Source organism: Sebastes fasciatus, chromosome 2, assembly GCF_043250625.1.
Source record: "Sebastes fasciatus isolate fSebFas1 chromosome 2, fSebFas1.pri, whole genome shotgun sequence".
Taxonomy (NCBI): domain Eukaryota; kingdom Metazoa; phylum Chordata; class Actinopteri; order Perciformes; family Sebastidae; genus Sebastes; species Sebastes fasciatus.
This window is the reverse complement of record NC_133796.1, coordinates 28,119,658-28,147,224: the sequence shown is the minus strand read 5'-3', so window position 1 is coordinate 28,147,224 and position 27,567 is coordinate 28,119,658. Positions and strand designations below refer to the sequence as shown.

General features: G+C 40.2%; 1 protein-coding gene across 4 annotated transcripts; it reads left to right on the top strand.

Annotated features, from left to right (window-relative positions):
• The first annotated feature begins 1,989 nt into the window (after nt 1-1,989).
• On the top strand, nt 1,990-26,373 carry scube2 (signal peptide, CUB domain, EGF-like 2). 4 transcript variants are annotated; one of them, XM_074616980.1, is made up of 23 exons: nt 1,990-2,317; nt 2,963-3,082; nt 3,435-3,560; nt 3,941-4,075; nt 4,905-5,030; nt 5,141-5,257; nt 6,528-6,617; nt 7,799-7,915; nt 8,034-8,156; nt 9,163-9,279; nt 9,431-9,553; nt 9,841-9,957; nt 11,926-12,015; nt 12,132-12,254; nt 12,928-13,095; nt 13,438-13,641; nt 19,324-19,494; nt 21,133-21,300; nt 21,864-22,025; nt 22,825-23,022; nt 23,205-23,357; nt 23,452-23,531; nt 25,300-26,373. In XM_074616980.1, the coding sequence occupies exons 1-23, from the start codon at nt 2,230-2,232 to the stop codon at nt 25,444-25,446; spliced, it is 3,063 nt and encodes a 1,020-aa protein (XP_074473081.1). In that variant the 5' UTR covers nt 1,990-2,229; the 3' UTR covers nt 25,447-26,373. The 4 variants fall into 4 exon arrangements, with proteins under 4 accessions (XP_074473081.1, XP_074473074.1, XP_074473066.1 ...); XM_074616973.1 differs by having other exon boundaries at nt 1,992-2,317; nt 2,966-3,082; nt 13,435-13,641; XM_074616965.1 differs by having other exon boundaries at nt 1,992-2,317; nt 13,435-13,641.
• Nucleotides 26,374-27,567: the final 1,194 nt, after the last annotated feature.

Below are 27,567 nucleotides of genomic sequence, written 5' to 3'. Positions count from 1 at the left end.
GTCTCGAACGAGTAGGCTCAAAGAGCCGGCTCTTTTAAGTGAACGATGGGAGCCGGCTCCCGTCCGAAAGCCGTGTTTTTTTTTTCTTTAATTAATTCAAGCCAGAATGATAGGATGATCTTCTCCGCGCCACGGACACTACATGCACTGACTGTGACTGAATGTTGTGTTAATGACGTCCGTGCGACCAATCAGGTGATGACAGACAAGGATCAAACCATCAAGCAGGGAGGGGCGCACTGACGGTCTACAGGTACAGAGCAGGAGGGAGAGGGGGAGAGAAAGAGAGAGAGGAGTGCGGTGCGCGAATAGCAGACAAGATGAGTGACAGTCGGAAACGAAGCAGCGTGTAAAATTACGATATTCTGGAAATTATAAGGTTTAGTATAATTATATTGAATAATTTAAGTGATATATGTGCACACATACTAATCATAGCTCAAAACAGCGCTAAATTTGTCTGAGTTATAAAAGGCAGAAGTGGTAAAACGAAGAGCTGTTTGGGAGCCGAAAGAGCCGGCTCTTCTTGGTGAGCTGAGCCAAATGATCTGGCTCACTAAAAAGAGCTGAAATTCCCATCACTAGTTGGTTTATACCAGGAATGACCCGGATGTCCGCCGGTAGGTGGAGCACCAGAGCCACATAGAGAACATGACGCAGTAATAACGCACACTGACCACAGTGTGGAGGACTTACTGTTGAAATATGTGGTTAACGTTACGCTGTGTATTTTGACAGTTGAAATTAGCCTACATTAATTTGTGACCCTTAACAGTTGAGACGTCATGTAAAAACGTTAACTTGTACGGTAAGTTAGGAGACAGACCTGAGCCCTGTTGAAGACGGTTGAAGACTTCAGTATGTATTAACTTTACCACTTCTATTCTTCTTAAGGAGATTGTTTCCACATCTTGAATAAGAGAAAGGCGGCGTTTTCTTTGTATTGGTGCCATTTTTTCATCTTCCTCTGCAGTATTTATGGATAACAAATTAATCATAAAATGTGCGGTCCCTCAGTTCTCAACGGTAGCTGCATTGCGTGTGTTGCCTAGCAACCGCGTTGCTTGGCCAACGGTGCTCTTCCAGGACTATTCCAAGTTAGTTAGCTACCCAAGCCTGACGTGGGCGACTTTGAAACAGACGCCAAAAAGCTCCATGTTTACAAGAGTTGAGACTTAAAAAGCACTCAATCACATCAGGTTTTACCAAGCGAGTTCCGGTCATGGCAAGGCATATAGAAGGAGGCTGAGTGCCGCGTCATATCAGCGGGGGTATTACACATGCGCAGTAAAATCTGGTCTGCACTCGCCGAAATTGAGCCAATCGCAACGCACGACCGCAGCTTGAGTTACACTGCGCATGCGTAATACCCCGCATTCCGATACCGATGTCCGCTCGTGACCTAACCTCCTTTCCATAGGCCTTGGGTCATGGCTTGTGTTGCCTAGCAACAGCGTTGCTTGGCCAACTGTGCTCTTCCAGGACTAAACCTAGTTAGCCAGTACTTGCTAAGTTAGCTACCCAACCGTCAATGACGAAAACTATTCACATTATGTGGTTGTATTATGTGTATTCGGTCTTTTTTTTTCATCACCGAAGCCTGACGACTTTGAAACAGACGCCAAAGCTCCATGTTTACAAGAGTTGAGACTTTTTAAAAGCACTCAATCACATCAGGTTTACCAAAGCGAGTTCCCGTCATGACTCGTGTTGCCTAGCAACCGCGTTGCTTGGCCAACGGTAGGCTCATCCAGGACTAGCTACCTAGTTAGCTAGTAGTTGCTAAATTAGTTATATACCGAACCGTCAATGACGAAAACACATTCACATTATGTGGTTGTATTATGTTTTTTGTTTCAATCACATCAGGTTTACAAAAGCGACTTCCGGTCATGGCTTTTCAAAATAAGAGCAAATTAGCGCACAGACGTTTGTAACGTTTTACGCAAAGCCTCCACACTTCCGGTCTTCCACTAGCTCTCCGACTGACTTGACGCAGCTCTCCTTCACATGTACGCGCACGCACGCTCTCATTCTCGCTCTCTCAAACACACACACACACAAACACACACACACACACTCACTCTCTCACTCCTTTCTCTTGTCTAAAGCCCCTCTCTCTTGTGAGGCAGATTGACAGGCTAGGATGAAAATGAGGCGGACGCTCGGTCACCACTTCAGTGCGTACGCGTCCTTTTGAGAAGACCTCTAAACTTGGATCATATCACCATGGGAGCTATTTGGGCTGCAAGGGACTTTTGTTTGTTTTTGCTCTTGTTAAATAGTCGCCAAAGCGCAGTGCTTGCAGAGAACCGAGGTGGGACTGTAGTGAGAGTGTGTGTGCATGTGTGTGTTGTGTTTTCCAGTGGTGCAGAGTGCTACTTTACGCACGCTTTAAGGAGTGCGCTCTTGTTGTTTCCCCAGTGGGGATTTTTACAATTTCCTTTAGTTTCTAAATGTGTGGCTATATATAAATGACTGTGGGAATATACTGTATGTTCTCCCAGTATACATACGTTTGAAAATCCAGTTTTCAGCAAGTTTTCTGTTTATATCATGTTTATTGTTGTTTATAGCTAATATTGTATATTGGTAGAATATAATTTTTTTAAATCTTATTTTAGTCTAACGTTTTTATCTATTCTTTTGTTATTATACTGCTTATTTGCACCAACAAAACCAAAGCAAATTCCTAGTGTATACCTCTTACACCTGGCAATAAACACGATTCTGATTCTGAATCTGATTGTTTTTTATATAACTTATTAATTTTAAGGTGAGTGCTTACATGATTTTTCAAATCGCCTGATGTAAGTTACTATTATTATTAGGTTTATGTTTTAAAGTTTTCTTGCTCTTCTTACCTTAGTATATTCCCACAAATCTTAAATGTCATACTATTTGACTTATTAGACTACTTGAATGTGTTTTTGGTAATCATGAGACCCCATATGCATTTCAGCAGATCCATGTGCAGAGGGAAGTGATGGCTGTCACATTGATGCTATTTGTCAGACTACCCAAGGCTCGTACAAGTGCACGTGTAAAGCAGGCTTTAAAGGAGATGGAAAACACTGCGAAGGTAATGTGTGTGTGTTTTTTTTGTTGAGCAGTTTGATTCACATTGGAAAACAAAGTGTGATCACAGAGTTTGGATGTTTAGGCACACGTTTTAATGCCTTTTGGACTGATTATATCTCTGTAATTCTAACTATATGTTTGGAAATCTCATAGTGTTCTTTAATGTATTCTGGCATAATTTCTGAATTCCCATATCTGTACTCATTTATTCTTCCTATATTTCTTTAAGATAGACACTATACATCCCCTATTGCACTAAAGTTCTTGTTCTTACTCTTCAAAAACTATTTTTTTTGTATTTTAACATTTTGATCAGTAGGTGAACATTAATTTCTGTGGTGTTTACTTCTCAGATGTTGATGAATGCGACTTGGAGTACAATGGTGGCTGTGTACACGAGTGCAACAATATACCAGGCAATTATCGCTGCACTTGTTATGACGGATTCAATTTGGCACATGACGGACATAACTGTCTAGGTAAGATCAGCTTTAAACCACTGAGTAAATAACCTTTTGTGATAGACGGAGAACTTGAATCATCAGCTCCGATGGTGAAGAGTTCATGTTTGTGTGGGCTGTATGTGAAGTTTCTCACACTCGGACTGCTTTTCTTGAGCCCTCTTTGGTAAACCTTTAAAATGTTGCCTAATACAAACAGTTTTGTTTTTGTTCATGCAGTGATTTATAAATATTTATGAAACTTGATTTGAAAAAGCTTTATTTTCATCTGCAATGTTTGGACAAAACTGCCATATTTGATTCATATGAGTTAAAAAACTGATTTGTGAATATAGCAAATACTTTTCCAGAGTCTTGTAAACACGGTTAACTAATGTTATCAATCCACTGTCCTGTAGATGTGGATGAATGCAAGTTCAACAACGGTGGGTGCCAACACACTTGTGTCAACACCATGGGCAGCTACGAATGCCGCTGCAAAGAGGGCTTCTTCCTCAGCGACAACCAGCACACATGCATCCACCGCTCTGTGGGTGAGTGGACAACTGTTTGTCTGACAACACAGATGTGCTGCACCTGAAGCACAACTCAGAATTATTGAAGATATTTAGTCTCACTGCCACAAATTTAAGTGCAGTTTAAAATGTCTGGAGGAAGTGAAAGATTTAACAGTTCATTCATAAAAGAGGTTTTGAATTTGTGTGTTTGTGGATGCTTGTATCCGCTAATTGTATTATACCGTGAAAAAGACAGACTTAATGTTGCAAACTCTCCAATATTCAGATAGAAATCCGAGATTGACGGCACAATGAGGGGTGACAGGTTCAAGCTGGCTCCCGTCACTGAGCTTTTATGTGCAGCAGCAACATGCTGTGGGAAAAAGGATCTCTGTGTCCCGGAGAACAAAATAAGTTAATAACTGCAACACTCGGGTCTATGTGGCCTGTGTCACAGATTAGTCTGAAGTGCCTTTTGTTTTGTCTTCTTGACTGAAGTCAACTTAAATGCAAGTGCTTTCCACTCCATCGGGTCTTGACAACCCTTTTAAACCCTGTGGACCTGTCCACTCAGCTGTGACCTATCTATATAAATGGTGATTCATCTCATCTCATTTTTCAGCTCAACGCATTATTTAGTTTGTTGTAGAGTTTGCATACTTTTGAGAAACTTTTCCTCTGCTTACAGACTTTTTAGAAGTGCTAAAAAAAATAACGCAGTGGGTGATGTTTTTTAAGGCGTGAGAACAATCAGTGTCTTTGAGGATGCCAGACTAATCTCTCAGTATGTGTGCCTTTTGTGTGTAGCCGGTCAGTCACTGTAGGAGAGTTTCATTGTGTACCTCTCTCCCTCTTTTTATCCCAGAGGGCCTCAACTGTATGAATAAGGAGCACGGCTGCGCCCACATCTGCAAAGAGACACCCAAAGGGGGCGTTGCCTGCGAGTGTCGTCCAGGGTTCGAGCTGGCGAGGAACCAGAGAGGCTGCATCTGTACGTGCTCAACAGCATGAAGCTAACTTCACACTAGTACACGCCTACAGTTGGCTTCAAATGTTGCACTGTTAATATGTCTAAATTGTTGCATGTTGTTGGCCCTGCAGTAACTTGTCACCATGGCAACGGAGGCTGCCAGCACACCTGCGAGGACACAGAGAACGGCCCCATATGCAGGTGTCACGTCAGGTACACCCTGCAGCCCGACAAGAGGTCGTGTGTAGGTAAGCACACTGTTTGTACACTCAGACTCATTTTCTGTGGCATTTTGTAAAACTCTTCCTTAAAAAGCTTATAGTGCTACAACAATTAATCAATTAGTTGTCAACTATTAAATTAATCGACGTCATCTTGGGCTTTGGAAAACACTGATCGACATTTTTCACCATTTTCACCATTTTTCACAAACAACTAATCGATTAATCAAGAAAATAATCAACAGATTAATCAACAATGAAAATAATCGTTAGTTGCAGCCCTATTGTGCACTAATACACATCTTTAACATGTTCTGTGGTATTTTTTAAAACTCTCCCTTAAAAAGCATATCTTAATCCTCTGATGGGTGCAACCATCTATTGTCTTTTAATCCAACTGACCTGCCAGCAGCTCAGTCATTTCATAGTCATGCTACACAGCCAAACATTGTTCAAACCCAGCAACTTTATTGCAAATTCTAAAGGGATCCAAAAATTTCCAAAGATCACTTTTGGGCATCTAGAACATTTCAATTTGATGTAATGGTGCAGCCGTGAAAAACTTGGATGTGTGGGAAAGTTCATTCTTGACATTGGAAGCAATAGTGTTTAAACCCACTGTCCAACTTTTTTCCCCATCTCACGGTCTTCCTCAGTGGATGGAGTTCTGAGCAAGACCGCGAGATGTGGTTGAAATCTCTGGAGGAACTCGGTAAGAGTATTTTCCTGGGTTTGAGCAAACTTATGTTTACAACATTGTAGCGGTTGTTTTTACATTCAGTATATGTAAACAGAGAGGTATGATTCATGTTTTAGGTTTGTATGTCTGATAACATTTATTTTCCTTATTGTAATTTCACATTGCAGGAGCAGCTTGCAGTGTGTTGGACTTTGTTTCTTTAGTAATGCGGAGGCTATCTTGATGAGTGAAAGAAAACACAGTAACTGGGAACATCTCTCTCTGCCAGTTCTCCTGTTAGTCAGTGTGCATTTTTCCACACAATGGTTTATGAGGGATAAGGATCAGCCGTCAGATATTGAGTAGTATCTCTCCTTCCAGCAGCAGCAGCAGTGTGTGTGAGGTCCAGGCATATCACTGATTCACTTTACTGATCTGGTGTGTTATCTGACGCACACCAAGCCAATGCAAGCTGAATGTCTTGAGTGTAAACATGCATCTGGTTACTGAAAGGTGACCCAGAGCTGAAGTCAATATAAAAGTAACTGTGCTTGTGTTTTATTTAGGAATGTATGTACCAATTCTTACTCTTATTAATTATTGTTTTTTCTGTGTCAGAGCGAGATGAAGCCACCACCGAGTCTGCAGACCACAACGCCACATCCTTCACTGAGGTGGACAAACGGGTCAAACGAAGACTGTTAATGGGTAACAACTACTCTCCTTCATTCAGAGGCTAACGGCTAGAATGTGTGTTTCTACCTGAATGCCATGTTGAGCTGCCAGGAACCACTCCGGGGTGTCAAACAGGGGAGAGGACTAATGTCTAGTAAACCGATGCATTCCTCAGTCTTTTGAGCAAACTGTGAAATGACTACGCACTCGCTTTCTCGCCCCCAGCTTCCCCCCTGAAAAATATGCATTTGTGACAGTGTGGTACATTTCACGTTTTCCTTCCATTTGGGAAGGGCAGCGTGTGAATCTTTTCTTGTATAGTTAGTATTTATCAGTTGTGTGATTTTGGGTCACTCGATACATGTAAAACATTATAACGTTGGCACTTTACCAAGAACATGGCTAGCATGTGCGCTCTGGAAGTCTTGTGCTGTGTTATAAATAAAACATGTTGCGCCAAGATGTTAACATGAACCTAACCAGTGTATGGATGTACTCTAAATTCAAACACACAACTGTGCACCATACAAACCATGCATTAGAGCCTCATTTGTCTGTTCCCATCAGCATATATAAATGTTTAAATCAATATTAAATACTGTATATAGGGCTGCACGATTATGGCCAAAATGATAATCACAATTATTTATCACAATAATTCATTGATTTTAAGGACAACATATTTTTATGGCACTTTCACATTTAAATAAACAGTGCACTGCTTTCACTTCTATGTTGTGCTACATCACTGCTAACTTGCAAATCTTTGCATCAAAATATAACTGGTCCTTATTCACACTATCCCCTCGATCGTCCCCTGCTGGCTGGCTGTTAGTTTACATAACGCTTGATTTGATGTGGAGCGGAGTTTTCTATGATCGTCAATATTGCGGTCAATCATGTTCATTTAACTGTGAGAAGCTGAAATTGTGATCACGATTAATATTTGATCAATTGTGCAGCCCTAACTGTATAGGAATTAAATGTTTGTCGTGGCCTCAAGTGTTCAAAGCAATTTAGACAATAACTCAAACTCTATGGAAGAAACAGTATATCTGTAATATTACATTGACTCCAGGTATTTTTAGAGCACAATTTTCCGACAATCAAGGTTCTGTTTTACAAATGATCTAGTATCTGACATTGAGGACGTAACATAGCATTTTTGTAGGAAGGTCATTCACATCCATTCACATTGTGTGTCGTAATTTCAGAAACCTGTGCGGTGAACAATGGGGGGTGTGACTGCACCTGTAAAGACACATCCACAGGCGTGCGCTGCAGCTGCCCAATCGGCTTCACCCTACAGCCGGATGGAAAAACCTGCAAAGGTCAGACTGCCAGTCCACAAAAGAACATCTTTACAGAGAGGAGCGGCCTGTTGAGACACTGATTTAGTGATTTAGTGGATTTGTTTGGGATGTCAGGATGTCACTTTTTTCCCCACAGATATTGACGAGTGTGAGCCTCACAACGGCGGCTGCGAACACTTCTGCAGGAACACCATCGGCAGCTTCGAGTGCAACTGCAGAAAAGGCTTCAAGCTGCTGACAGATGAACGCTCTTGTCAAGGTAGGAATGGCTCCTGAATAGTTTTATTCAAACTCTGGACTGTTGACAAAGACTGGGGCAAAATGAGACTTTCATAAATGAGACAAGAGGGAGTGGGATGTGACAACACTAGCAGACATTTCCATAGCATCTGTGCACATCCTTTTTTACATCCTTTCTAAAAGACTTGACCTGTAATTTTGTGACCACATAAATGAAGGAATAGTCACATGCATAATTGAAGAGTTAAGGTTGTAGATAAAAAAAATCTGAAAAAGGCCACTTCAAAAGTAAGTAAAAAACAATGAATACAAGGTGTTGCTTGTAATAAGTACAACAATCTGCCAATGGTACAAGTGAAATTTGCTTGTAAGATTTCTTGAAATTATATTTTTATTTATTCAAATAATTAATATTTAGGCCTTTCAAGAGGGAGATCTTGAAATTAGCTGGAATAACTCGTTTTGAGCTGCTGTATATCTCACTAGTATTAGGTAATGTTGTATGTCATAATAAGCCTGTAATGCTCAAAAATAGTATTTTTTTCACTTAACAAGCTATCCAAGATGTCTAAAAACAAGTCCCTAGAGCTCACGTAAGTGTTAATTGTTAGGCGATTGTGTCTTATATTAAGTATAATGAGATATTTTTACTAGTAATTAGACAAATATACTTGGTAAGATTTTGCGTTTTTGCAGTTTGTTTTTGGACTCATCAGAATATAGGTTTGTTTTATGCTTTTTTTAACCCTTGGATCAGGGTCTATACCTTTTAATGATGCTGACTTAATGCGACTACAATTAAATTGAAGGTGTCTCCTTGAAACCCAGTCTTCTTTTTACAGGAATAACTATCAAAATCCAATGTTATTTTACCTGACATAGCATACTGTACACATCACCTTTAACTGAGTGTGAAAATTCAGGATCAAATGCAAATGTATGTGTCTGTGGGTGGGAAATCCCTCCTGATGGAGATTGCAACTGACTGCCCTGCTATTATGTCACCTGCCTGATTTTGATTACAGATATAGATGAGTGTTTTTTTGAGCGGACATGTGATCACACGTGTGTGAACTCCCCCGGTGGTTTTCAGTGTCTGTGCAACAAAGGCTACACCATGTATGGGCTGGCCCACTGCGGAGGTGAGTCTGCACTGGGTAGAGGGAGCTACACATAACAACTTGAGCGTAACACACAAGGTGCTCAATTGAGAAATGCGTACAAAAGTGCTCATTGATGTGTTGGGAAAATGGACCCTGTAATTATAGTAATGATTTTCCTTTTTCCTCTCAGATATAAATGAATGCAGTGTGAACAATGGCGGTTGTGATCAGGGCTGTGAGAACACCTTGGGTGGATTTGAATGCTTTTGCCATCCTGGCTATAAGCTACACTGGAACAAAAAGGACTGCATTGGTAAGCCAGTGCCTCTTCCTATATGAGAGGCACATCTGTTGAGTGCTGTTGTCACATTTTGGACTCAAACATGGGGGGACAAAAACAGGAGATACTTTGAATTCTGCTCTCTTTTTTCTCTTTAATTCTCTGTCACTTGGTTTTCTTGTGCTTTGAGTAAAACATCCAAAATGCTACGATGCTGTTGGTGCTGTCAGGATGTTGGACTTTCTGTGCCTCTTCCTCCTTGTTACAATCAAAAGTGTTTTCTTTTTTTACCTTGGAGTTTTGTTGTGATTTCCATCTAGAGGCTGAGGGTTTCCCACCTGCTAAACCCCCCTCTAAACCCACCTTGAACTGTAGTAAGCTGGAGGGAGGGGACCGCTGCTTCCTGACATGCCAGTCTCAAGTTCATATCAGCAGTGGTGAGTTGGTTGAGCCAGATCTCAACATAAAATGATTTACCTGTTTACCTGCTGTTCAATGAGTGCAGCACTAACTATATTTACTCAGGCCAAGTTCTGCAGAGGAACCGTTTTGGTACAAGGTTTACACACCTGTGCCTTATTGTCAACTTCACCTGCAGATCCATCTTCTTTTTGAGTGTTTTCTTCTCATGAACCAAAGCTGACCTGCAAAACTACTGTACATACACTAGCTCTTGCATAACAAAGGAGTCACTGTCAGCTTTGTTACACTCCTGCATATGTTCCTACAATGAAGTCAGTTTCACTCTTGCAATGTTTCAAACACAAATGTAGAGATTGTGCAAGTTAACAGTGCAGGAAAATGTCCAAATCTAGATTTAGACCAACTTTGATTGAGCAACAATTTAGCCCTCGGAGGCTAACTTTTATGGCTTTCTCAACACAACGTTTTAAATTGAAAGCCTTCGAGAGGTTTAACAGTCTTAATCTGTCCTCCACAAAACATATTTTAAGTTGCTGCTGTGCTGTAGCAACCTAAAAGGAAGGGGTGGGGGAAGAAATCGACACAGCATAATATCAAAATATTTTGCGTGGCAATATCGTATCGATACTCTGATATCAAGTATTAATCTTTTATTATATAATCTATTACCTATTAACAAACCGGCCGCTGTTCTGTCTTTCAGATGTTGTAGCGGGCTCAGTCTTAAAGCTAGAATGAAGATGCTGGTATCATATGAAACTAGAAAACCTAAGGAATCAATTGGTATCAACCATGTCATGTTAGTTTGTCAGGAAGAATGCTAAATAATCAGAAGTTACAATACATTTTGGCAAGGAAAAGCTGGCACGGCCATTTTCAAAGGGGTCCCTTGACCTCTGACCTCAATATATGTGAATGAAAACTCTGAGAAGAACAGAGTGAAAACTGATTCTCATTAGATAAAACAGGTGTTGACTTCAATAGAGCTCTGATAGAGCATAGCAAACAATGAGGTTCTTATAAGTATAGTGAATAGTAAGAACAGTGACGTCTACGACATGTTTGATCCAACCAGTTAATACGACCTGACACACCTCAGTCAGGTGCACCATTAGGTTTTTTTGGTATGATAAGACCCAACAGCATGGCACAGTACAGGTGAGGTATCACCTGATGCAGCTATGTTTTAAAAAAGTGATGCAGCCGAATTAGCCAGAAGAGGTGGGACCGAGTCATTGTTTTGTAACTCACAAGTCTTTGCACTTAAGTCCCCAGTCCTATACTTTGAGTTTTGAGTCCTAAACAAGTCACAATGCGCTCTTCACCAAATGTAATGCCATTTGCGTCTCCGTCTGTAATTTCGACCCGCATGTTTTGCATACTGCAGTTAGTTTTTTGTTGACCACCGTATAGTTTTTGTATGCAAACAACCATTTTTTTCTGACTAAACTCAGCAACGTAACGTTATTTCTTCATGGTTCTCTCCTGCATCTTGATTAGATGCTGTCGGATTGGTTCAAACAAAGTGCATCTGGGGAATTAAGTGTCGACTTGCTGGGAATGAGTAGCGTTAACGTTGGTTGATTCATCAAATGAATTGATTTGTGGTGATTTGATTAAATAACATACTTTTAAATCTTTGGTCTTGTGGGAAGGTATCAAGTATTTTTTTCAAGTCAAAAGGCTCAAGTCCAAGGGAAGTTCTGAGTCACTGGTGTTAAAGTACAAGAGAGTTGCAAGTTTTTTTTTATTTTGTCAAGTGGAGTCTAAAGTCATCAAAATTGTGACTTGAATATGACTCAAGTGCACACCTGTGTTAGTCAGTAAATCGAGCTGTTCTAGATCTAGTTGTCAACATCAGTCTGCAGAGCGGCTCTTCGTGTTCCTACACGCTGCCTGTTTGCTCTCTCTGACTTGGCTTTCGTGGCCTTAACTTTTGTCTGCGTTGGTCTGCGTGTCACGGCCTCTTGTGTGTTTTTCAGGGACGGAGGATTCCTACACGGTGACCTGTGGAATGCCTCTGCCCTGCTTGGCTGACGCACAAAGGAACAACAGTGGCTCGCACTGCTTAGGCAAGTACAAAACATCACAGATTTACATCTGTCTTTCCGCTCTGCCACACAAAACAGTAACTCAGGAACAACTCCCTTGTTTACCGTTGATATATTTCTGTTCCTCTGTCCTGCAGGTCCAGAAATGGCCAGCGTCCCACGCATTAAGACCACAGCCACTTTCAAGTCCGGCACCGCAAAATGCAACTTAAAACGAAGTCAGGAGAAGCTCAAGGAGAGCTTAAACTCAGCACACTCAGGTACAGAGGTTGCCACACAACAAACACAACAATGCGTCCAAACACAAGACTTAGATCACAGATAAACCAGGATTAAAATTACAGCTCCTTCATGTTACTGGTTAAAAAACATTTAGGGTTTACCAAGAGCTGCCAGCATCTAAAGCCACACTCTTTAGAAGATAAAGCAGACCTGAAGGCTGCTTCAAAGTAAACCAAAAACCAAAGGCAAATGTGAAAGAAATTTGTGGTGAAAGTGATGTGGTTTTGAGTGTCTTGAATGTCTCAGTGCAGCACTTTGTCTGGCGGTGACAGGGGAGGATGTAATTAGCCATAGCATGCCTTTCAGTTGGGTCTGACCTAGCCATCAATCAAATGGGTTTCCGATTGTAGGATTATTTTGCTTCTCCAAAGGGTTTCGGCATGGTCTTTTACATCTCTCATAGTCACTGAAAGGGCACATAATTGTTTCAAATAAAGGAAATGGTCACTGTGACATCTCATCCTTTTTCTCAGCTTTCCGGTCTACACGACAAAAAATTAATGGCATAATTTGACTCTTTTAAATCTGTGTAATACTGTCAATGATTTTCTTTAACAATTGTGCGATTGTGTGTGTGTGTGTGTGTGTGTGTGTGTGTGTGTGTCTGCTGTGGCGTGGTCGTTGGGGGGTGGTTGTCTCCCGTGTCCACAGATAGCAGGTTCTTCTTCACTGAAAACGTCCAGTTCAGCTATGTGAGCCTGCGCTGCACCTCGTCCGGGCAGCGAACGCGCAACCGCCACGGCAGGAAAGCCGGCGAGGAGGACGGCTCATCGATAACAGCTGAGTTTGAGCTGGATGTGAACCTAGAGGAGGTAACAGGTTGGTCTCTCTGCGCTTCCCCTCTGCCTGCCTGCGACCTCTGCTTCTTGTTCTCCATCTTTCTTTCGCTGCTGTCTGTTCGTCACTAAACAAACCAAACTGTTAAAGTATCTCCTGTTTTGACTTGGCTACGGTGGTGGGCTCTAGGTTGGGACTCGATGTGGTTTATTTCCTTGAGTTCTTTATTAAGTGTTGGCCTGGATTGCTTTTCCTCTGGTGCATTTGTGTAAATGTGTAGGCAAGCATGCGAGCATCCACGCATGAATGTACAACTTACGACAGGTGTGGGAGATGACATTAAGCTGTGGAAACAGTCGCGGTATCAAATGCTTCTCTCAGCAGAGAGCTGTGACCTGAACTGTGTGCGCCGGCGCTCAGAGAAGAGGCTCAGGAAGACCATCAGGACCTTGAGGAAGTCCATCAACCGAGAACAGTTCCACCTCCACTTTGCCGGGTCCGACTACGAGCTCGCCAAGAGTCTGGGCAAGCCGGCAGAACTGCCCGGACACTGTGCGACGGGACAGGTGCTGGTGGGCAGGAAGTGTGGTGAGTTTGGTTTTTGTATTTACTTGTTATTCAACACAGGAATTAGGGATGCACCGTTAACCGGATCGGATATCAGGCTGATACTGACTCAAATATCTGGATCAGATATCAGTGATGGGGCCGGTCTGTTCGATTAAATTCTATGTTTATATACTATATACAGTATATATACTGACATTTGAATTCCTGTTTAAGTTCTGACCAATTTGTTGCTGCATTAAAAAGGATTACACTTGAAATTAAATTCCTGTTAATTTTTGAAGATTTATTACCAAGTTGCTGGTGAACGATTTATTATTTTAATAATAAATAACAATTAAATAAATTCATATCTATATATTTATTGGTCACATTTTGTTTTACAAAGTTAGGAACGCAATGAGTAAGTCAAGCCTGGTGTTGTCGTACACATAAAATAATGATCCCAGTCACTTCCACACAGTGAGACATACAGCTCATTAATTAAACACCGGTATCGGTAATCGGTACTCGGTATCGGCCAATACCCAAAGCCCAGGTATCGCTATCGGTATCAGGACTGAAAAAGTTGGATCGGTGCATCCCTAACAGGAATCATAAAGGTCAGGACATGCACCCTTCAACCAGGCATCACTTTTCATCTCTCGAGAGCGCAGATCCAACCACTTTTGTTACACCTAACACAAGGCAGCCATGTCTCTGACTAGGCCCTAAACACACAGTAGACTCATAGTCATGTCTTAAAGCAACTGAAATGGTCCATGCCAGTGAGATATATTTAGACAAGCTGGTTTAATGATTGGATTTGGAGCAGGTGTTGGCCAGATGAGTGCCATATTTGGTTTGCAGACATGCTGTAATGAGCTAGTTGGAGGGGAGAGCGAGCTCGCCTGTAAGAACAGAGAGACTGTTGTTGGCCCTCCAAGCTGTGAGATCTTCCAGCATCTCCCCGGGATAAGAGTGTAACATGAGGGCCGATGGCAGGTCTCCTGGTGGCTGTTGCCTCTCGGTCGGGTTTTTATATACAACCTGCGATGGAGAAAATGTTCATTAAATAAGACCGCACACTGTCAGAGCTGAACGCTGGCATGTGTTTTCTCTGGCTGTTGGGACCGTGCGCCCCTAGTTTCGGGCCTCACAGTAAGTTTGCTGCACGCCGCCTTTATATCAGCGAGAGGAAACCAGTGCCTTTCTTCTGTTGATATGTCTAAATATTTACTCAAATGGTATGCGCTTTGTTCGATATATGCACCGCCAATGTCGAAGATGTTTGAATCTGATGAAGGGCCAGATCTTTAGTAAACCTCACACAACTCTTTTAGTGTGTTTAAGGTTTCTGTTTAGGGGAAGTCTTTGCACATTAACTGTAGACTAAAACTTGTCCGAAACTGCAACTATCCTTTAATTTCATCAGCTTTATGTTGCATATATATCCCTGTAACACCATATTTTTTGGGCCCCTACATAAACATCAAAGTTCCCTCTGCTGTCGAGCTGTGCTGACATGATTTAAACCTAAACTGCTCCTGTTCATTATTTCCATCTTTCAGTAACGCAGGTCTTAAGTATCTTGATTCCTTAACTCCCCCGCTATGCTTTCAGGTCAACATTAAGCAGTCTATTGGCCATGGCAGGGGTGTAGACATGTAATTTGGGAGAGGAGGAAGGGGGGGCTGAAAGGCATTCTTCTTAACCTCCAGCTCTTTAAAGGAGCTATATTTTTCCCCTCCTCCCCCACCTCCCGCTCTGGCTTAGCTCGGAGTGCAGTTTAGTCCTTTTCAGTTTGCCCACTCCATTGAAAACCCCATTTGAGACTTGTTCTCACTGCCTCGGAGAGATGACAACACAGCCTCCTGTGCATTTGGAGAAAATATGCTTTCACCCCCGTGCAAAGCATTTCTCCACTGATTCGTTTTGGTTACTCCATCGGTTTATAATCCAGGATGTTGTTTATGTTTAAATAAAAAGCATGACTTAGTTAGTTATTAATTATATAAATATTTTGTTGTTCAGGTGTTTATTAGTACTGTTGATAACAGTCAACAGCACCAGAATAAATATTTATATGAAAACAAGTGCGAACAGATCAACGACGATGTGAATGGTGCGCGTCCAAGTCTATTTGACTTGTTTGCGTGTTTGTTTTAACATTGAAGATGTTTAGGAAGTGCTGTTGATTCAAGCTGGCAGTTTGAGTGCTGCGCCCCCCTGCCCCCCAACTGGGGCCACTTTGCATGACCCCCAGCCACTAAACTGCTAAAGAGAATTGACTTCAGCCACACCATGGGAATCAATTAGCATCAGTTGTTTGGGCCTCCGCTTGATGGGCGCGAGCAGCGATTGGGCCAAGCAGAATGGGGGGATTCAGAAACCTGACCCCTTTTATTGGGTTCAGCTCCTTACCACTGTGATACCGTAGTGTTTTCCTATGTCATCAAGTAGGCAAAGACTGGGGACTTGAATAGAGGTGAAAGGTCTTTTAAACCTCTTTGGGGCCATCAATTCGAGGACTCTATAGAAGCGTTCTTTGCATTTGAAAGGCTTCAAGGTTTTTTCTCTCTTTCACTCTCACTCTCTCTCTTCTCTCACTGCTTCCCTCTGTCAAATAAAAGCTGTTAGAGGACAATGCAATTATGGCTCCTCATGGTCTTTCAGAATAAACAATAGGCTTCAAAAAATGAACTGCTCTTGAGAGAATTACATTTTCTCTCTTTAGAGGAAAATCTAACAATTTGCTGAGCCACGTATAATGGATCTACGTTAAAGCTTTTGTGTGTCTAGCTTTTAGAGATGGTGGTTTTTCTGCTTACAGGCGGCTTAGAGGCTACGACTGAGGCACATATAGTGCTAAAGGCCTGGGATTTAATTGATTTATTCTTGTGTGAGATCAGCTCCAGTTTTCAAGTCAAGTTCTTAAGACCATCAGACAGACGCAGTAATTCCCAAATTAATTACAGGCATCACTCTGAATGGGAGGAACCAAAGCAAAACGGCGCTTTGGTCCCTTTAATCAAGCCTTTGCACTTTAGTGAGATAAGAGGGAAATACTCGCTTTGATTTGCTCCCGTGTTTGCTTTTAAAAGAGGCGAGGGTGCTTATGGTGGTATTAAAAGTTCCTCCCCGATGCACAGCCATGTCGTATCAAGTATTAGGACGATGTCAGATGTGGGGCACAAAGGCAGCTGTGGAGAGGGTTGGTGCTCTTTTGTCTCAGTGGTTTTGTCTGGCTGTATTATTTTGGTTTGCAAAAGCATTTTAACAGCTTAATGCTGGGTTTTTGTACACATGTGTGTGTCCCTATAAATGTGTTAACAGTATGTGTGTGTGTGTGTGTGTGTGTGTGTGTGTGTGTGTGTGTGTGTGTGTGTGTGTGTTTTGAATTGCATCTAAACTAATGTGAAAGATGCAGACATTTATTTTACTTCGTAGTTACGCTGCTGTTACCAATTAAAAGCAACATTTATTACTTTTATTATCAAATCTTGAATTGAAATGGACCCAAAACTGATTTTTGTTTTCCATAATTGTTAATACATACCTTGATTATATCATTCATTTTGATCCTTTAACTTTTAGCTTATATAAACATTTACGTTCTCTCCTGATTTGAATGTGGAAATTTATGACAACGTATGTAATAAGACTACATTTAACATGAGTAATGAGCTAAACTCTTTTTTTAGTACCAAGCCTTACACTCTAAAAATATATTTTATATATAATAATAATATAAAATAATATTTTACATGGCAATATTGTATCGATACACAGACATTAAGTATTGATCTTATGTTTAGAAAAACACTAAATAACGCTCCAAAGTTGCGCTAAATTTTGGCAAGGAAAAACTGGCATGGCCATTTTCAAAGGGGTCCCTTGACCTCTGACCTCAAGATATGTGAATGAAAACTCTGAGATGAACAGAGTGAAAACAGTATCTTATTAGATAAAACAGATGTTGACGAGCAGCTGCAGTTGAGAAAGGGTAATAAATCGCAATATATCACAATACTCAGCATTTCGAAAATGTTTAAAATCGCAATAAGATTGTATCGTGACTTTAGTATCGTGATAGTATCGTATCGTGGGGCATCTGGTGATTCCCACCCCTAATATTTAATGACAAAAATCAGACTACACAAACTGACAAACATAACTAATAAACATATAAGTCCTTTGAGGACCTTGTAAAGTTAGTTTTGTCTATGACAATTTTCTGTATTTTATAAAAATTGGATTATTAACATGCCTTTACTCCTTTGCTAAGAACATTTAAGTACAATAACTACATTAATTCCATTCAGCTATAACCTAAAACCAGTATGAGAGATCTACGGTTTACACGATCAATGATTTAACAATTTTGCTATACGTTATGCAGAACACAACAATCATTGTATCTTGTCATATTTATGACTAGTTGTCTATCAAAGGTTGTAGTCCTGGTTACTAGTCCTACATTTTTAAAGGAGTTTATGAGTGAGTGAGCGAGTGAGTGGAGTGTAAAAGTTTGTCGGTGCTTATTATAATGCATCAGCGCACGTGATGTGTGTGAGTAGTTACTTGTAGGGCTTCCCCCTCTTAGTTGAGTCGACAAATCGGTAGTTTTGGTCTTAGTCGACTAAGATTTCTTTAGTCAATTAGTCGTTTTTTATGCTTTTTCATGCTGAATGACTTATTTCCAAGAAGCTTATGAGCACATCTCTGGTTAACACAGGATTTAAAGTTGTTCTTTTTGTGATTCTTTGTCGATTAAATCAATGAATCGGTTAGTCGACAAAATTGTATATGTTAGTGTTAGTCGACTAAGAATTTCTTTGGTTGAGGACAGCCCTAAGTTGTCATAAACATTCAGATAAATGATTGATAAATCATTAAACAGAAGTGATTTTTTAGGAGGTACCCTATTGAGTGCCCTTACACTTTTATTTAAACCAGTTGCAGCATTTAAAACTCCAGTAAACTGGTGTACGCTCTGCTAAACTGCACCAAGGTCAGTGATACTTACTTGTGTAATGTTCATTGCCGTGCAAGTAAGACTCTTCAATCTGTCAACAGATTGATAAATTGATCAGACGAAGCCTTTTGATGTGTGAAGGATGTACTTCACTGTGTTTATACGTTTCAAGTATGTACATGGTCCTGTTTGATTACAGGCGGCTCAAGTGTGAAGTCTGGGTTACTTTACTTTAATGGTCTTGTCATGCAATTGAACCGCTGTATTTATGGTGTAAATCTACAGAGCGGTTAGGGCTGTTTGATTATGTGTAGCCACGGGGCATACTGCTATATTTGTTGTTTCATGTCTGCGTTTCACATTGTCTATCTCCCTTCCTGACACTGATCTGTCTGCTAAATTGGTGCAAATTACACTTCAGGCACATCAGTCTGTTTTGGGTGTCTTAAGTGTTTGTGTTCAGTTTGTGAGGAAAATGTTTGATTTCAGCGGCTTGAGTAATTGCATTTGTTTCAACTTGGTTTTGTCTTTGAGGGAATAATACATATGTTTAGCACTGAGACAAAACGATCAGCTCTAAGCGATGTGACCAACAACCACAAGCTTGGCAGCTCCTTTGAGAAACATGGCTGGCCTGTATGTGTATAGTCAGGGCTGCACATGTGTGTGTGAGTCTTGCTAAAAGTAAATCGTTGAATGAATAACCTTTAATCTATCTTGTTGTCATTCCCCCACCTGTGTGTTAGTGAGCTGCAGTGTTGGGAGCTACTACGACGGGGATCAGGGAAGGTGTTTGTTGTGTCCAGCTGGAACGTATCAGGATGAGGAGGCGCAGATGTCCTGTGAGGTCTGTCCTGGACCTGAAGGACGAGAAGCCTCCAAGGTGGTTGGCGCTCGGAACCTGTCAGAGTGTGGAGGTAAGACAGTCAAGTCCATTTTTATTTATGTAACTCAAAATCACAAATGCGCCTCAAAAGGGTTTTACAATCTGTACAGCACACCCTCTATCTTTAGATAAGGAAAACCTTCCCGAAAAATCAGAGGAGGGATCCAGAACAGACAGACACTGACATTAGAGAAACAAAAGTAAAAAGTGAGAGAGAGCCTCATATTTACCGTACAAACATGAGAGTAGCATCAATCTTCTCATCTAAGAAATGCACAAAAAAGTGCATCAGCACATTTCTCAAAATGTCTAACTATTCCTAAATACTGTAGATTATAGAAAGATTTTCTTTCATGGTTAATATAAGAAAAAGAAATCTTCAAATTTGCCTTTTAGATGTTCATCCTGTTGGTAATGACAATAGTTTAAATAGTGCGGCGCGTAAAAAAACAGTTTGTACAATAAAACAAAAAGATCTGAAAATGCGTAAGCCAAAGGGAAATATGATGTCAAATCTAGAACAAAAAGCAATAAAGGCGCAGAAGGACACAAAATGTTGTTAACTGTTTTGTGAATATGAGCCACACAGGAAGCGATGGTGCCTCGATAAAGATCTCTCCCCGGCAGATGTTCAGCTTTGTGTAAAGCCAAAGAAGCATGAGCTTTAGATGTTGAAGATGTATTTGAATTCAAAAGGTGAACTCTTCTTTCAGTCCTGAATAATAGCAGAAGGAGCCACCATGTTTTGGTCTCCTCCTGTGCTGTTATCGGAGTCACTTTGTGGCTGAATCCCAGATCCCATCTCCTCCGTCAGACTAAACAACAAAAAGCTATCAGCAAACTCCCACTGGCTCTCAGTTTGTATTAGGCACCCTGGAGTTACACACTGTGGAGTTACACTGTGCACTGCAGATAAAACATGGCATCTTTCCATTAACATTTGCTTAAGCTTTGCTATATCTTATCTTAACAGAGTGCTGCAGGAATGAGTCCTAAAACCCAGAAATGAGTTAGCATTTTAGCACTTCTGGTTCCCTCGTCTGGAAGTCAATGGGTTTTTTGAATAGGTTTTTAGTTAGATGCCTGAAATAAGGTCTGTGGTTAACACAAGCTGAAGAGATTTTAACGTTTTGTTCTATGATACAAAATCCGTCAATAAATACCCAACTTGTGAATTTTGAAGCTATTATGTCTTAAAAAAGACAGTTGCTAACAAGTGGCTAAATGAGAGCATCATCACGCCGACTCATCCGCCTTTACAGCCTCATTGTTTATACTCGTGCTCATGCAACCGTGGTGTAGTTCGTTTACAGCCTAACATTAGCTTTTTACACTTCAAAAATCATAAAAGTGGTGTTCATTTGTGAAGATTATCTTGCTGAACAAAACGTGCATCTACCAAAAACATTTGTTTGTCACAGAGCTTATTTTCTGCAATAATCCAAAACCCAATGGAAAAAAAAACATTGGCATTTTGTAGAGGGAACCATGACGATGCTAACTTCCTGGTTGGCCTACAAAAATATGTAATCCTTGTACCACTCTATAGAATATTTCACATGAAAAATAGCAAAGAAAACACTTGAAATCAAACTAATCCAAGTGGTGCAGCTCTAAAAGTTGCTGTGTCTAACAGTTCACACTTGACCCAATGCTTGTGTGTGTTCAGGTCAGTGTTCGCCCGGTCAGTACTCTCATGACGGCTTCCCCCCCTGCCTGCCCTGTCCACTGGGAACGTACCAGCCAGAAGTGGGACGCACCACCTGCTTCCCTTGTGGAGGGAATCTGGTCACCAAGCGCAGTGGTGCTTTTACCTTTCAGGAGTGCGAGACTAAAGGTGCGTCAGTCTTCTGTGTTGTTGTTGTTGATTCAGGGTAAAAACACTAATAATTCCAGTTTAGTTAAGTGTCTCATGTTTTAACATAAATGGAGGAATTAGATGGTTATTTTGGAGCTGAGGAAGTTTATGAAAACCTGTCAAACTTATCAGATAAAATGAAACATCTGTGGTTGTTTGATTAAAAAACAAAAACAGACTTTTTTTCACTTGACATCACAACAGTAGCATGTGGTTGGTCTATGGAGCTCTTAGCAGGAACTCTGTCGCCCTCTGCAGCTGTTGTATTGTCTGTACATTTAGGCGCTTGAGTCAGTTTAAAGCTGTGCACCTCCTAGATGTCAACCTTTCAGAAACTAGGAGAAAAGTTATTTTTATGTATAAACTCATTGGTTTTGAATAGCTTTTCTGAGCACAACATTGCAGAAGATTTTCTAAACCCATTGATTAATATGTAATCATTAAAACACCCATAATAGAGATGCAAACATTTAATCTAACAATGAATATTGGGAGTGTTATATCAACTAACAGCCCTTCATCACTGTCATTGGCTCCTGCAGTCCAATGCTCTCCAGGACATCACTACAACACCAGCACACACCGCTGCATCCGCTGTCCCACGGGCACGTATCAGGGAGAGTTTGGGCAGAACTACTGCAGCGCCTGCCCTGGAAATACCACCACCGACTTCGATGGCTCCACCAACATCATGCAATGTAAAAGTATGTATGTCTGTACACAGCAAGGTTATAATGGTTTTGAATGGTCAATTATTTTTGATTTGATTTTAGTTTTGACTTTTATTTTATTTTAGTTAGTTTTCAGAGTACGTTTGCTAGTTTTAGTTTAGTTTCAGTTTCTCAGAAAGGTTTAGTTTTAGTTTTTATATATTTAATCAGAGTTTTTTATTTTTATTTTTTATTTATCTATAGTTTTAGTTGTACAGTAGTTTTAATTTTTGTTAGGGACAGCTATAATGTCTCAGAAGTATGTAACTATATAAAGGTTACATACAAAATACATGGTTGGAGAACCTCGGAGGAATGGCCTTAATGTTTATTGTTTAATCTTAAGCAATTGTGGCATAGCGCCGTCTTCTGTAAGGTCAGGTCCGTTCAGTTTCTGTGGTTCAATGTCACGAGAGTTGACGGGAATTCATGCCGTCTTCTTTTTTCGGTTGTGATATCTTATAGCTAAAAAAACTTAAACTGAAATGAATTTACGTTCATTTTTATTTTATTCTGGGGGTTTTTAACCAAGAATTATCATTTCAGTTCAGTTTTAGTTTTTCTTTAAAGATATTGTTTTTATTTAGTTTCAGTTTACTAAAAATATTTTTTCACTGCTTATTTTTTTTTTAGTTTCAGTTTTAGTTTACTAAAATAACCCCAGCATGCAGTAATTCCTCTGAAACCTGTACACATAGAAAATTAAATTTGGGATTCAGTTCCAGATAATTCAGTTTGCTGCGCCAAGAACAAAAAAAAACAAACAATTTGACACATCTATGTCACTTTACAGACCGACATTGTGGAGGAGAGCTGGGAGATTTTACTGGCTTCATCGAGTCCCCCAACTACCCGGGGAACTACCCAGCCAATGTGGAGTGCACCTGGACCATCAACCCACCGCCCAAACGCAGGATCCTTATCGTCGTTCCAGAAATCTTCCTGCCTATTGAGGACGAGTGCGGAGACTTCTTAGTAATGAGAAAGAGCTGTAAGTTTGAACTGTTTGTGTGAGTGTATTAATTAGCAAAAACTGCACCGCCAAGAGGTTAACTATTACTCTAGGGTTCATAGTTAGAGGTTATTTTAGCGTTGTATTATCAACATGGCCAAAATGGTAGTAGTGAGCTAATTATAGATGCCTTCCTGTGTGCTCAAATCCTCATTTCACAGCTCTGTCCAACTCTGTGACAACCTACGAGACGTGTCAGACGTACGAACGTCCCATCGCTTTCACCTCCCGCTCCAAGAGGCTCTGGATACAGTTCAGGTCCAACGAGGGAAACAGTGGGAAAGGCTTCCAGGTCCCGTATGTGACATATGATGGTAAGAAAAAATGTGATGTTTGGCTGCTACCTCAGTGTGTTGTCAAATTAGATTTGATTGGTTGCATCAATGAGCTATTTATGAACTGTTTCAGAGGACTACCAAGAATTGATAGAAGACATCGTCAGAGATGGAAGATTATACGCTTCAGAAAATCACCAGGAAATTCTCAAGGTATGTAGGTACACGTGTTGAACAAGGAGTACTTATAGTTGTGTATTTCAGTGTTTCATGGATAATTTGGCATCTGTTTTGCACCTGTTATTCTCTATAAATAGAACATATTAATTGCAATTAATATTTGTCTTTAAATTGTACAAATCAATATGTTTATGAAAATATTTCAAGGAACAATATGTAGCACTGGCAAGTTGCGTTTTAGAATGGGTAACAACCGTCCAAATATAAAACATTGGAGCGGTGGCAGTCCAATCCTCTGGTGTGAGTGATAGCAGTTAGTGTGTGAACATTATCTCTGTTGATCCAGTTTGTCTGCTTGCTTCCATGGCTGCAGAGGGCTGTGTTTGCGTGCCAGTTTGTTTCATGTATGGCAACGGGGTCGAAATGGGCCGTGGACGGGATCACACTGGCCAAAACAAAAACAAACATTCGGGACTGTAATAGAAATTTCAAAGTAGAACATACAGCCAGTATGTAGCACTGCAAGCCAGTATTTCAATTTAGCATGTTTCCTTAATCTCTGAGACACCATGGTCATTTTATGATTTGATACAGTAAATATATTACGTTATTATTATTACATTATAAATTAGTAAAATTTTGAGGTACTTGTACTTTACCTTAGTATTTCCATTTTATGCTACTTTATATGTCTACTCCACTACATCTCAGAGGGAACTAATGTACTTTTTTACTTCACTACATTTATTTTACAGCTGTAGTCACATTCTCACACGATAACTTATTATCTTGTATACATAGATAAAAAAATATATGTCATCTTTCAGGACCTTGAAGTTTCCATAATTAAACACTCTGACAGAGGCCATTTTGCATATTGAGGACTTTTACCTTTTGCTACTTTAAGTACATTTTGCTCGTAATACTCTAGTACTTTTACTCAAGAAGAATTTTTGAACTCAGAACTTTGAATATTTTTACTCTGGTATCGTTACTTTTACTTATTACACAGATTTGTTGAGTACACTATTCTGATTGGTCAATCACGGCATTCTACGGTCTGTTATTTCTTTATAGCAAACCGTTGCTATGTATAACAGATCGTTGCTATGGGAACAGTTCTGATGTCGGACTCCGGCGGACCGTTTTTTTGTCACATTATTGATTTCTTAAGTGGCAGTAGGCAGTATATTTTTGGCATCATTGGACAAAAATTCCATAATAACCTTTAAGCACATTGTAATACAAGTATTCAGAGAGAAAACTAAACTTCTGCACCTCCTCATGGCTCTGTTTTCAGGCTTTAGAAAATCTAGCCTTTGACGGGAGACTTCAGGACACAGAGGCACATGATTTTTTTCAGGTTACCTGTTTCATGTACTACTGTCACGATATAGCGACCGTTTTATAAAAATAACTTTTTTTAATCATATTTGCTCCAATCTTGCCTACTTCAACTTAAAGTCAGTAGCCGTGTAATAAGCGGGATACTGTACAGCTGGCAGGTCATTGTTGTGACATAATGTGGTACAGGGTCTTTCATCGCCCTGTTGGGGTTTATGTCAAAACAATGACTGGCTCACTGTACATTATCTTCTTCCACCACTGATTATTCAGATCAGTAGTATTCTCCGATCGTTGATTTGTGTTTCTGTTTATTGTGTGAATGCTGTTTATTCTGTACTGAGGTCCAGTGAGCAAGTAGCGCCCTCTGTAGGAGACTTGTGGAAATACAGGCTGCTGCTTCACTTTATCATGAGCTGTTTTTGCTTTCCATTAATGCAACACATTTTCTCATCAGGACAAGAAACTCATGAGGGCATTGTTTGATGTGCTGGCTCACCCGCAGAACTTCTTCAACTACACGGCCCAAGAATCAAGAGAAATGTTCCCTAAATCCTTCATCCGCTTCCTGCGCTCCAAAGTCCTGAGATTCCTTCGCCCTTAGGATGGGCAGTTTCTGGACATGTCATGAAAAACTTAGATAAGATATTGACCACAGTATCTTGTTTTATCCACTGCCCCCTTTTAAGAATATCCTGTAGTTATCTGTTTTCACACATGGAGCGACACTAGAGTGGACTACACACTTGATAAAACTGATCCTGAAGAGAAAGTGGAGCTTTAAGAGGGAGAAATGATCAGTGATAAAGTGTTACAGAGTGGAGCCCCACATGGCCATCCTCAAACGGGGATCTGGATCACTCTGTTTGGAAATTTGGAAACGTCTTTTTATTAGCAAAAGAAGAATTGTGATGACTTTATATTTTAAAGTCACCGCCTCAGGATTTAATGCTGCACATGCCAACATAATGAGACAGATCTGCTGAAAGCATCGCTGATTAAAAACAAATGCTGTAGCTAAACAGATATACTATACTGAATGTCAGTGATGCTGTATATAGAGTGTGTATCTAGTTTTAACATAGGCTACTTTCAAAGGTAGAGCTTAATTGACAGAAATACCGCTAAATGTCAGAAACAAATATAGCACAAATGTTTTCTCGGGAACATTAGCACTACTGAAGAAGTAGTGGCACCACAAAAGCAATTATTCTGATGAATGTTTTGTATATGATGTAAAAAGTTTTAGGTGAAGCGCTAATGTATTGTAGTAACTACGTACATTTTTGACAGTGTATCATTGCTGCAATTGCTGGTGGCTCATGTATTTGATGTTCTGAAAACATGACACCAGTATGCACCAATATATTTTGTATTGTTTACTAGCAACCAAAGACAACTGTTCAGAGTACATGAAAAGAAAAGTCCTGTAAAATAGAATCAAGCTATTCACCTGTCTTAGATGACACGTGTATGTATATTTTTATGGTTTTGTACATCTAATATGCTGTAAATAAAGATAGAAAACTTATTTTGTGTTTGTATTCCCTTTCCAATTTATGTTTTTTTATTATTATTTTGTGGCACCAAACAGAATGTTTTCATTGTTTATTGCATTTCATTAACACACATACACACCATGACTGCTCTATTAGACAAGTTAAAGTTTAAATATACACATCAGCAAGACAGTATTTGGACATAAACACAATGCTCCACTCTCTTATGCAGGTATGAAAATATCTGTAACTACAGATGTACATATTAGCTACTCATTTTAGATGTTCAGGTAAAGTGGTACAGTCCTGTTTGCTCCGGCTGGTGGGCGGTGCTTGATATTTCCTCAACTGATCTCAACATGGCTGCCGGGTCACAAACTTTCTCATTTTACAAATAAACAGTACGCTACAAGATGATTCTGAAAACATTTGAGGTGAGAAATAGTCATAACAGTAACAGAATATATATATTTGATCAGCGCTGCCTAGTTTGACCGTTTGATCGGAGTTTGCGAGTGATTGACAGCTGCTCAGAGACGGCTGGCTCCACCTCGGCTCTGATTGGTTGTTTTCCTCCAGTCTGTGAAATCTTGCAGATGCCATTAGGAGCACCGGAGGACACAGAGGCACATGATTTTTTTCAGATTACTTATCTCAGGCACTACTGTCAGGATATAGTGACCTTTTTAAAAAAAATCATATTTGCTCCAATCCTACCCGCTGCAGCTTTAAAACACATTAAGACTAAGCTTAACAAGACCTACACAAATTTTAATTTAAGGGCTCTCAAGCAATATTTATAGTATCGATCAACCACCATTCCATGAATATAGACACCAAAAGAAACTCACATTAGAAATATTTTGTTGTATAATTTATATAGCAACATATACACACCCTATTTAATTTATTCTCCCCCATGCCTTTCACCCCATGGTCCTCTTGGTGTTCCCTGGATTACAGTTTGGGCCAAAGAACGTATATTGTCAAGAAGTGAAAGTCAATTGTTTGTTCCATTGCAACATCAGCGCCCAGCAGTAGAGCTACGCTTCCAACATTTTGGACTGAAAGCAACTACTGGACGCCTGAAACATCCGCCTACAAAGGGCTGTACAGAAGTAAAACAATTATATATATATATTGTGTTATATAGTGATTACAAAACAAGTGAAGACATGTGCAGGGACATATATAACAAACAAAACAACACAAAACAAAAACAACAC